General features: G+C 33.7%; 1 protein-coding gene across 1 annotated transcript in view; it reads right to left on the minus strand.

The window, feature by feature from the left end:
* Window positions 1-4: 4 nt before the first annotated feature.
* The window catches only part of si:ch211-212d10.2 (uncharacterized protein LOC557710 homolog), a 31,209-nt gene continuing 18,572 nt past the window's right edge, over window positions 5-12,641 (minus strand). Inside the window, exons 3-6 of the mRNA XM_067396887.1 lie at window positions 4,854-4,949; window positions 4,607-4,765; window positions 4,019-4,134; window positions 5-960 (exon numbers count right to left, since the gene is read on the minus strand). Of these exons, the coding sequence (XP_067252988.1) occupies window positions 862-960; window positions 4,019-4,134; window positions 4,607-4,765; window positions 4,854-4,949 (470 nt within the window). The 3' untranslated portion in view covers window positions 5-861. The remainder of the gene's footprint in view (window positions 961-4,018; window positions 4,135-4,606; window positions 4,766-4,853; window positions 4,950-12,641) is intronic.

Genomic DNA, 12,641 nt, shown 5'->3' on the forward strand with positions numbered 1-12,641 from the left:
GTTTTATTCCATCAAGCTTAAATACAAAACAAAAAAACAACAAATCACAAGTAGGCAAAATATCACACATAAAAATATTTTAAAATAATAATAAAACTGTAAAAAAAAAAAAAAAAAAAAAATGTTTGAGCATTGCATAGCTTTACAGATCTTTTTTGCAGTAACATTTTATAGGGGTAGGATAATCTCACAAATACTGGTGTTTAAATGGGAAGAATGTTCAAAACAAGAATGTACATGTAAAATGTTTAACAAAGACAAGTGCACATCATAACAGAATCATAAAATTAAAAAAGGAGTCAACCAAGTAATTAATGGAATTCTCAGAAGTCACTTAATTTTTTCCCTCTGGTGAAAGTAATTTCTACCTGACACTCAAGAGGACTGGATCTAGGAGGGTATAATTATGGCAAGTTACAATTGTAAACATTTATTACGGCCCTAGAGAGAACAAATTAACATCTCTAAAGTACTAAAGATTATGAACCTAAAACTATGACTAAACAGCCGACTAAATGTGACCTAATTTTCCCTGAGTTCAATACATCTAACATATAAATATTGCCAATTTACATTTTAAGATATTCATATCATTTCAAATAAATCATAAAATATATAATCCAAATGTCAGAAAACAATGTTCATTTTAGTGTCATTTTAAGTCATTTTTGTATAACATTAAAGAACAACTTATCTTAATTTCGTAGTGTATATATACAAACTGTCACAAACTGCTCCAATGGGGAACAGGAAAGTTTATTCAACTAAATTACTGCATCATTTTCGAATATTACTCAAAGTAACAAGATCCAAACAGATGATTTAGTTCAAGTGAACTAAACACTGCAAGAACCAAGAACTTCAGGGCTCTTTGACCTGGCCGAAAGGTTGTAACGAGAGCTCGCTTGTGTGCTTGACGTATACGTTGCCGTCCTCCAATTTCACTTCATAAACTTGTTGCTAAAAAAAGAAAAGGAAGAAAAAAACAACTACATTTTGACAAAGAAATAAAACTAAGCCCGCCTGCAATGCATCGGACTCTCTATTTCTGCTTGCACAGCTGTAAAAGCCTAAAGCTAGGAAGGTATTTTGATATACGAGCATGGTGGATGTTAACCGGTGGTGGGAATAGAGTCTAATTACTGAACATTTCAAGGTGCCGAGCCCCCCAGGATGACTGTCGTAATTATGGATTGTTTTACAGAAACTTTGCCTTGTATTGATTGGACGGAGTTTGCTGTCATGTCCAACCGCCCAATTATTTATATTCGCAGCATGAGAGAACACATTTCATCTGTTTATTAAAAAAGCAGATGCTTGGCTAATGTGAAACGTGCCAAAATGATGGTAGTTTAATTCTTAGCAACTTTCCAAATGTCTGTTTGGCAGCACTTACTTCTGTACGATTCTGTTAATGTGCAATCCATTACTGCGTGAGATAATGTTTGGTGCCATACTGAGTTAAAGTGATGGCACAACAAATGTGGTTTTAATATAAAAATACAAGTGTTTTTCGGGATGCTGAATCATTGACTAAGTCACTGGCCAACTTAACTGGTTCAACTGACTGCTGCCCCTTTACTGCTGAGTAATGAAATTTAGTGTATACACTGATCTCTGGGAGGCACATACAAGCATCTCAATGTTTCAAGACATGCTACATATATTAGAGATTCATATAAATAAGATAGTTAGACCTTCTCCTATACAGTACAGTCCAAAAGTTTGGAACCACTAAGATTTTTAATGTTTTTAAAAGAAGTTTCGGCTGCTCACCAAGGCTACATTTATTTAATTAAAAATACAGTAAAACAGTAATATTGTGAAATATTATTACAATTTAAAATAACTGTTTTCTATTTGAATATATTTGACAAAGTAATTTATTCCTGTGATGCAAAGCTGAATTTTCAGCATCATTACTCCAGTCTTCAGTGTCACATGATCCTTCAGAAATCATTCTAATATGCTGATCTGCTGCTCAAGAAACATTTATGATTATTTTCAATGTTGAAAACAGTTGTGTACTTTTTTTTTCAGGATTCCTTGATGAATAGAAAGTTCAAAAGAACAGCATTTATCTGAAATACAAAGCTTCTGTAGCATTATACACTACCCTTCAAAAGTTTGGGGTCAGTAAGAATTTTTATTTTTATTTTTTTGAAAAGAAATTAAAGAAATGAATACTTTTATTCAGCAAGGATGCATTAAATCAATCAAAAGTGGCAGTAAAGACATTTATAATGTTACAAAAGATTAGATTTCAGATAAACACTGTTCTTTTGAACTTTCTATTCATCAAATATTGTACACAAATATTTTGTACAATTGTACACATTAAATGTTTCTTGAGCAGCAGATCATCATATTAGAATGATTTCTGAAGGATCATGTGACACTGAAGACTGGAGTAATGATGCTGAAAATTCAGCTTTGATCACAGGAATAAATTACTTTGTCAAATATATTCAAATAGAAAACAGTTATTTTTAATTGTAATAATATTTCACAATATTACTGTTTTTACTGTATTTTTAATTAAATAAATGTAGCCTTGGTGAGCAGCCGAAACTTCTTTTAAAAACATTAAAAATCTTAGTGGTTCCAAACTTTTGGACTGTATTGTATGTGCTTATCAAAACATAATCACATCTGATATAACTTTAAGGTATGTTCCAGATTCAATACAAATTAGGCATATTCAGCAGCATTTGTAGTATAATGACTGTTAGCACAAAAAATTATTTTGATCCATCTCTTAGTTCAAAAAAGGATGTAAACAGCTTCAGCTTATGGATATTATATATATATATATATATATATATATATATATATATATATATATATATATATATATATATATATATATAAAATAAGGTAAGCCTACAAGTTTAATTATTTTCTGTGGTACCACATATTGGGGAGAGTGGGGTAAGATGAGCCAGTGGGTAAGTTGACCCACCCCCTGTATCCTGGTAATTGTACCATTTTTTTGTCATTTGACCATATATTTTAGAACCACCCATCATTTCTGCCAGACTGTGAAAAGGAGAAGCACATTGGAGGAGTGGAAGTCGCTTATTTACTTTAAAAACTGATTTTGGCTTGTCCGTGTAAAATTTTAACATAACAGACGTAATGGCTGTTTCATCAAAGCAAATTTGTCCAGGTCTAAAACTATTTATGATGCATATTGGTGATTTAGCAACGTATAAAACCATGAAAGTCATTTAGCTAAATATTATTCTGAATTGGTAAGCTAGCTAGCGTTTCCTAAAATGGCAGCTATGGGGCAAAGTGAGCCAAATGATGTGGGGTAAATTGAGCGAGCGTTTTAATTTACCCCACCATAAGACAATGAAGTCTCTAATGGCCTAACATGGTCGACATTGCAGAAAAACTACCATGTCAGGAACCTTTTGACTAAAATGATTATTAGTTTCAGTGACATTTATTCATTCATTTTTAATTATTTTTTACTCAACAAACTCTCTGTTTAGTCTGTTTTTGGGAAGGTTACAACTTTAATGTTCAACATATTGTATCAGAAATGCAAACAATTAAAGATACTGAAATTTCAACTTCTTTTGGTTGGTTTTAATGTTGTTTAATTTAGCTTTAAAAAATAAATATTTGTAAAATATTTTTACAATTTTGTAAAAGGAAATTTGATTATTAAAATTAGTTTTTTTTAAATAGGTTTATTATCTTTAAAATTTCACATGGGTTTGATTCAGATTCAGTTAGATGGTCAGTTTACACCCACCTACTGACTCGGCTCAACTTACCCCTAACCTGGGGTAAATTTAGCCAGAGGAACACTTTTTACATACATTCATTCATTTGAATCATTCAATACATTCATTGCACTTCAGCCTCATTTTCCCTTATCTTGAGGACCACATAAGTAAAAAATGGCTTATCTTACCCCATTCTCCCCATACCACAAATGTTGTTGAGCTTAACTTGCACTGAACCTGGAACATAGGAGTTAAAAAGTTGAAAAAAAATGCTTTACCTGTAAACCTGTGCTTGATTTCCCTGTTTTGAGATTAAAGTCATAGTCATGCCAAGGACAGAAAACCTGAAGAACCCCATCGGCCTCCTCGATATCTCCATCACACAGCGGACCTCCTGAAAGTAAAGTCATTTTATTTCATTTCACAACTCATTTAGCATTTAACACATATATTCACATATATTATTGGTCTGACAGAATGTTTAAAATCTTATAAAAATGTAACTCTGTAAACTTCAAATTAGCACCACTGTGCCGCCACAATATCTTCATTACCATGCTCATCATTAAACAAAAATGAGAGAACGTCTTTAAACGTTTGCATGACATCACATAATAATGATTTTACAGTAAGCACCACACTTAAGTAACTTTAGGCAACTAACGTTACGGTTACCATGGTGATTTGATGAAAAGGCGCGTAGACAAGGAAACAACACATCGCACAACGGACAAAACAACTAAGCATATTTACCATTTCAATCATTGCTGCTAGCTAGCTGGCTAGCTAAAGTAGCGTTATGTCCATTTTTAGCGCTTAAAGAACCGATATAAGCGAATACAATGTGAAATAATTCATTGTCATACCAGAATGCGCGCAGCGAGCGTCCATCGCGAGGAATTCACCGCTCACATAAAACAGACAAACATCCGCGTCGCGTCCATCAGATGAATAGATCAATCTGCATTGTTTCTTGGACAGCTCGGACACAGGGCCTATTAGCCTCCAGGAAACACTCTCATCTTCTGGAGAAGTCATGGAGGTGGGTTAACCGGGTCATTAACGTGTTGTATTTATTGTATGATATAAACAACGCGATCTATTTCGGCTCACCGACAGTCGCTGATCTCACTGGGTTGTCGCTTCCTGGAGGCTGTACTGCACCTTGTCGCCGAAGAGGGGTCTCCAAAGGCTCGTTTAACAACCCTGCTGGGAGAAAAACAAAAGAGCTAAAACCAGCCTGGACATGGTTTTAAGCTGGTTTCCCAGCCTGTCCCAAGACTTGGGTAAAGTTGGTTTTATATTCGCACATTCAGACATCCGTATTCAATAGCCTTGTTAATCACACTACATTGGACATTCAGTGGACATTCACAAGTAAATATGCCATTAAAACAATACTTGCCTATTTTGATCGACTGTGAAAAATGTTGTAAGTTGACAATGGTTGGTTGTCAATATCGTGTCGCTGGTTAAAATTCGCAAACATTAATGTATTGCACATTTATTGAAAGTCTGAATTTATCAGAAGTCCGAATGTGCGAATATAAAACCAACTTTACCCAAGTTAGCCCAAGCTGGTGTCTCAGCATGACCAGCTAAAAAAGTGGTCTCTAAAAGACCCTCTAAAACCAGCTTGCTCTGACCAGGCTGAAAGAACAGCTAAAACCAGTCCACTTTTCTTTTTTTTTTAGGGCTTTAGACGTTTTTGTTCATCAGGAAAGATTGGAATAAAAATCACAATTTGTGGACTTTTTATGCACTTGTGCAGCGTTACTCAAAATTGTGAAGGAAATTAAAACAAACCTACCCTGTCTAGTTTATTACAACATACATAACTCAAAATCAAAGAATAAAGCTCTCAGTGATTACAACAACAAACAGAACAAAAACAGATCAAGCTATTTCACAATGTCCTCGCAATTCTGCAAAGTTATTTCTCTATGATGTCCACCTTTGTGTTATGTAATCAGCTATTCACTTCTGTCTGAATTATTCATAATCAGCATAATTTATTAAGTCATATTAGTTCCATAAGCATAATCAGCCATGCATCAAAACTGAGTAGAAGCATACTCTTTGTTCTCCAGAATCATTTGTGCTGATAAAGCAGTTGTAAAATAGATGTGATATTACTGAACATCTGGTTGAGCACTATGGCACTATTGGGCCAGTGTCCTGTATTTTCTCAACACTGTAATCTAGTTTGAGATGAATGGGACTACATAAATGAGAGAACCATTCTGAACCCATGCTAAGACAGCTTCACACAGCCCAAGCATTAAATGTAGGATAACAGGTTCTCCGGTCAATTACATCCAGCTCTAGACAAACACTCAAAGCCTATTTATCATTAGAAGCACATTTCACATTCCCCTCAATTGAAGAATTGTTAAAACCCTCTTGAGGCACTCTGCAACTGGTATTTTTATCTCTCATATAAATTATATATTAAAATTTTATTTTATTATTATTGCTTTTCAATTCCAACAGGTTGGTGTATTTTATGTCCCCATGACACAATACTGAATATTATGTTACATAAAATATTAATACATTTTCATGCCACATGGTTTTTTTAATGCATATATGTACCCTAATTAATTAAATTCATAATGATTAGTACCTAAGAATAATAAAAAAAAAACTTTTCGAAGCACTTGACATGCAAAATTCCCATATCCCCAATTGTTTTCTCAACTTCACTTTGAAATAATAGTTATATATATTACTAAATTAGCATTTTTGAGTAGTATGCACATTTACATATTCTCTTTGAAATAAAATTCAGTTTATTGTGGTAAATATTTTTTAATATATAACCATTATATTTTATGCCATGAACGGTCTCTCAAACCCCAGTCCACCCTGTTGCACTGGTGCTACTTGCCCTATAAAATCTTAAGCAAATGCCCTAAATTATATGACTTGCTACAAATTATACCACTACTTTGGATGTATAGCAACTCCAAAAACCAAGTAAGTTTCAGTCATAAACTTTTCTCTCTTCTCCTCATTTTTAGAAGGCTTATCTAATAGCATAAACAACATGTCCACCCTGTTGTGTCGATTTATATATATTTTTAAATAGACTTTATCTATTAAAATTCTTCTTATATGTAAATCTTCTGCTAGCATGATGTTCTTTCCTAGCTAGCTTCATTAGCTTCAAACGTCCACCCTGCTACTCACTGCATTGTAAAAATAACAGGGTGGAAAAATGTCCAATAATATGAATGTGAAATGTAAAATATTTGGCCAGGATTATTAGGTTATACTACCTAACGCCTGACGAGTGTGTTAGACCTGTCTGTAGATATTTTCTCCCTCTGAAAAGACTAAAAAGTAACTGAATTGTATTTTATTTTTCCAACAAACCTGCTCAGTCCAAAATACACCAAAGTTCTGCGAGGACACATATATAATAGACCAAGAAATTGAGAGTTTTATAAGCATAAAATACGTTTTTATCAGCTCAAATTAATTGAGTCTACATGGAATATTAAAGATTCATCACACAAAGAACCACTGAATTACTGAAGCCAAAGAATTACACTTTCCTTTATGCAAATATTAATTTGAAAGATGAAGTGTGTAATTTATGCACTAGTGGTATTAAATGAAATTGCAGAATTCCAGAAATTTCGCCTTTAACCTAAAATGTTGATATTGAAAACAAAGAATCATGTCCATGTCCATTTGTCAACTATTATTAAAGCTCAAAACAATGCATTAAATGAGATTAGTATTTAATACAGTTATGTGTTGCCCAGAATTTCCCTTGTTTGAAACAAGCCAGACAAGGGACTTGCACCAGTCTTCTGGCACGCAAGCGGATTCAGTAAGAGCATTTGTATAGTTTTCCGTGCTTGGTACAGTTTCACACAGTGACTCATTCTTTGCCCGCACCACTTCAAGAACCGAACTCAAATCACCATAATTCTGTGTGAGAGAATATTTTTTGGCATGTTGCTCTAAATATTCCCCATATAATGTTTAGTTACACAGTGAGCTATATCTTAAAAATATAGGTTTGCACAGGCTCAAAATGTGACTGAAACATGATGTCATTTGTCAAAAGAATGTTCTGAGCTCTGAATGTTCTTACTGTCAGTCTTAATACTTCAGTCATATAAACCTGTTGGCCTCCATTTAAATAGAAACAAGTTCAAACTCATTCAGTCAAAAATGACATCATCCTTAATAAAGGTCAGCTCTGAATATGCGCATAACCTGTAATACATCACACACTTTTTTAAAGTCAAAATTCAAAGGTCAACGTTTATTAATACTTTCCCCCAGTTAAATATATATATATATATATATATATATATATATATATATATATATATATATATATATATATATATATATATATATATATATATATATGTATATATATATATTTACAGCAGTTATATTAAATACAAATACCTCTGTTTTCTTTAATGGATGATTCTGGATGTCAGTTTGGTTTATTTCTCTCTCTTTTTTTCAAAACCATTGCATGCATTGTTACAATTACATTGTTTTATGAGGACTGTGATTATGATGTCATTGAACTGACATCATGCCAAGGCACAAGTCTGGCAGTTAAAAATGAACACAGTGTTTTTAGATGGTTTAGATCTAATGATATAGCAAAGCAAAAATGCCAGACAGACAAAATGGTTTTTGCACAGAAAAGCGCATGAGTAACTTGCCGCAGGCATGTTGGCCTTGTTGAAAACGCTCCTAATGACACAATATTGAAGCTTGGGCAAAACTTTACTCAAGCTGTGCTGGATCCACTGATGCAAAATATGACTGTTCCTCAAGCATCTATACCCTCAAAAGTCTCCTGATCCTCGAGCGTGGACACTGTGATCTCCAAAAAATGTGGTTTTCATTTGTGTAAGACCTGCTGAAAGCTTCTATTACATCAACAAAAATCATTCAACAGCACAATTTGTCCCCCCCCCCCCCCCCCCCCCAAAATTTCTCATTTGCAATTTGCAAGTGTGACAGTCCAGCAGGTAAGACTGATTGAAATCTGATTGAAATTATTCCCTAAAACACCTGTCCGGTGATTAAAAAGGTTAAGGTCCCTGCTATCCCTGAGGCGCTGGAGAATTATAGTGATATCCATTCTCCCTTTCTACCATTACTTTTCTTATCCAGACATGACTGAGATGCAAGGGGAGTTCCACAGGAAACAAAGCCCAACTTTGAACTTGGTTTACTGCTCTGAGAGAAACAAAAGCTGTTCCTTGGAGAGCCAGCTGATTAGGGTTCAACCGGGGTACGTGTGTATTTTATCCAGAAGCTGAAATGGAAGAAATTTAAGTGTCACCTCTCAATAGCCTTATTGCTAAGTGGGATTTTGGATACCAAGTGCCTTGCAGAGTTTTTGTGGGTTTGTTAGTCTGATCCACAGATGATACATCTTTCTTTTGGGAGAATTTCTGCGGTTAACACAGCAGGTATCATGAGACTACTGAACCTTGGAAGCCATGCAAGATATATATGGAATTCACAGAATTCTGAGGGGAAAAAAGTTTCTTATGGTGCGATGTATAAACTTGAAATTCGAGTTTATATCTTGAAATTCATAACAGAATTTGAGTTAACATCTCAAACGAGATAGAAATAAAGTCAGAACTGTGAGATAAAGTCACTATTACTTTTTTATGTTTTTGTACATTCTGGGTGTTTAACTGGGCAAACTTTTTGTACCCTATCAAGCATGAATGATGGGGCACAGCTGCTAGTGCCTGCTGGGCTGAAGTCGGGATATATCGACTGGGTCCTCGAGAACGGAGGAAGTGTGGATGTTGATAAATGTCCTTAAGGGAGATGATGAACGCAAGCGTGAAGGATATCCATTCTCAGGTCTCTCCTGACCTCTGTGTCTGCTGAAATGATCAGTGCGTCCCTGACCCATCATGTTTTCACTCATAATTATATCCAGATACAGTGCTTGTTTGTCTGGAAGAGGCTGTTATCAGAGGACGACACATTCAGAAGATGAAAGAGGAATAAACACAGAAGCCCTCGAGTCTTGTACGTATTCCCAAGGGTGGCCAGTCTTGTTTCCACCAAAATCTTTCATCTCTGCATACATGATTCATGATTGTTATTCTGGTTTATGCGTGAAAATCTCGGCGATCAGCCCGAGCGCAATCAGCGCTGTTTGTGGTATAATTTGAAAAGGTTGCACAAATGAAATCACAACACAAAAATGTATAGCTAGCAAAAAAGAGTTTGGTTTTTGGTTTAGCAGCTAGGTTTGGCTGGTTAGTATGGTCCTTTTAGCCTCTGTTGGCAAATGTCCACCAAGACACAAAGAGCATAATTTATTTATTGACAGCCATTCAAAATGAAACAATGCTGATGTTTTTTTCTGAGCTCTTGGTCATTTATGAAAGGTTTGAAGAATTATATGTATCAAAGAATGATAATTTTGGCTTTCACAGGCACAAACTTTTACAGCATTGCCAATTAGTTAACCATAGCCACTTTTCCAGTGTCAGGCTGAATGGTTCTAAGAATGGTAAGGAACGGTTCCAGTTGTATTTCCACTTCAGTCAGGTTCGGCAAGGCACAATTAGGCTACAAATAAATAGTAAAATTAAAGCATAAATAAGTACCTTTTTTTCATAAATAGTTTTCTTACAAGTCCTTACAATGGTTAATTGACTTGTAGTGGTGTGTTTGAGATTTCTTGTACTGTATTTGCAAAACTACTGAGCTGGTGAGCGTTGTAGTCCAGAGCTGCGCTTGGAGTATTTACGACAGTGTGATTCACTGAAGGAACCTGTAGGGGGAGCTTCGCAAATCTTACTGAGTTCCGCTTTAAAAGAAATATATGAACATCTTTCATAATGGTTGCTATTCACATGTCATAGCCTATCGTCTGTAAACTCTTGCGTTACCAAGGCAATGAATGACGCATTTATATTTCATTCCAAAGAGCTCTGTTATCAGCCCAACTGTGGAAAATTAAACCATATCCACATACTGTCTGGGCCGGATCTGCAAAGAGAACAGTTTGGCCCAACGGTGGAAAAGCAGCTCTTGAAATCTTTAAATGTATTAGTCACTAGAGATCTGTGCTCTGACCCAAATCCAACAGAGCCCACAAGGCAAAAAACCACAGGGTTCTTCATGTTTAACCTGAAGTTTATTAGGGTTTTCCATTTTTATATAGGCCTATATATGTCACAGGTTGTAACGGAGAGACTAAACAAATGAATAACACGAAGATGATGAAGAAGGTTTAATAGGCTTTAATATCCAACAGGTATTTACACAACGATAATCCAGACACAACATAGACGAGACCCGACCCAACTTAAAGGATTAGTTTACTTTCAAATGAAAATTACCCCAAGCTTTACTCACCCTCAAGCCATCCTAGGTGACTTTCTTCTTTCTGATGAACACAATCTGAGATATATTAATAAATATCTTGAACCATCTGAGCTTTTTAACAGCAGTGAGTGGTACCAACGAGTATAAAGCTGAAGAAAGTGCAGATTTCATATTAAAGTTTCAATAAAGTTAGATATTTCAACAAATGAAAGAAGTAATAATTAAATGCATTAAGTAATTTAATTTCTAAATGATTTCTTGCACACTTTATTTTATTATTTTATTTTATTTTATTTAACAAACCAATGGGTTTTATGGAAGAGGATTAGGGCCAAGCAATAATAAAAAAATATTAATAATTAACGTTGTTAAATTTCAAGAAAAAACTCGTTAAATTTCGAGAAAAAACTTGAAATAAAATGTTGAGAATAAACTCATTAAATTACGAGAAAAAAGTCGTTAAATTACAAGAACAAATTCGTTAAATTATGACAAAAATGACGTTACATTTCGAGAAAAAAGTCGAGATAAAATGTTGAGAATAAACTCATTAAATTATGAGAATAAAGTCATTAAATTACGAGAAAAAAGTTGTTAAATTATGAGAACAAATTCATAATTTAACAAATTTGTTCTCGTAATTTAACGACATTTTTCTCGTAATTTAACAAGTTTTTTTTCTCATAATTTATTTTATCTCGACTTTTTTCTTGAAATTTAATAACTTTAATCTCGAGATGGTTTTATTTTTTTATTATTTCTTGGCCCTAATCCTCTTCCGTAGGGTTTTTATGTATAATCTAAGGAATATGTTAGGTTTGGATTTGGAAGAAAACATTTAAAATATTTTTTGTACTTTATGTATAACTTTGGGACCATGTTATAGGTTTGGATTTGTAAAAAATATTTAAAATATTTTTCATATTATATTTTTTCATTTTAATGTTTCAATAAACTTAGGTACTTCAGCGAATAATTAACAATTCGATTTTATTTCTAAATGATTTATTGCGCACAGTTTAATTTATTTAAATGTTATTTTATTTTACAAACCATTGCTTTTTATGTGTAACTGAAGGATCATGTTCAGTTTAGGTTTGTAAAACCATTTAAAATATTTTAAGTTTTCATTTTAACATTACAATAAAATTAGGTACTTCAACAAAGTAAATAATGAATAATTTAACTCATAGTTTCTACTGTATATGATTTATTGAACACTGTTTATTTTATTTTATTTATTATGTTTGTTTTTTTTTTCTTTTTTTCATTTATTTTACAAACCATTGGGTTTTTATGTATAACTGAAGGATAATGTAAGGTTTGGCTTTGTAAAAAAATATTTAAAATATTTTTTGTTTTTTATTAACATACTATACCTCAATTTTCCTCAAGGTATCAGTAAAGAACAATTCAATCTTCATATTCTAATAATAATGACATAATATCGCACACAAATCAAGTACACTTAAACAGTCAGTGAAACTGTCTATGCATTGTTGCTCTCTGCCCTGGGCACAAAGAAAACCCGAACAAACAGCTGTGTGT

This window comes from Chanodichthys erythropterus, chromosome 10 (assembly GCF_024489055.1).
Source record: "Chanodichthys erythropterus isolate Z2021 chromosome 10, ASM2448905v1, whole genome shotgun sequence".
In the NCBI taxonomy this organism is placed as follows: Eukaryota; Metazoa; Chordata; class Actinopteri; order Cypriniformes; family Xenocyprididae; genus Chanodichthys; species Chanodichthys erythropterus.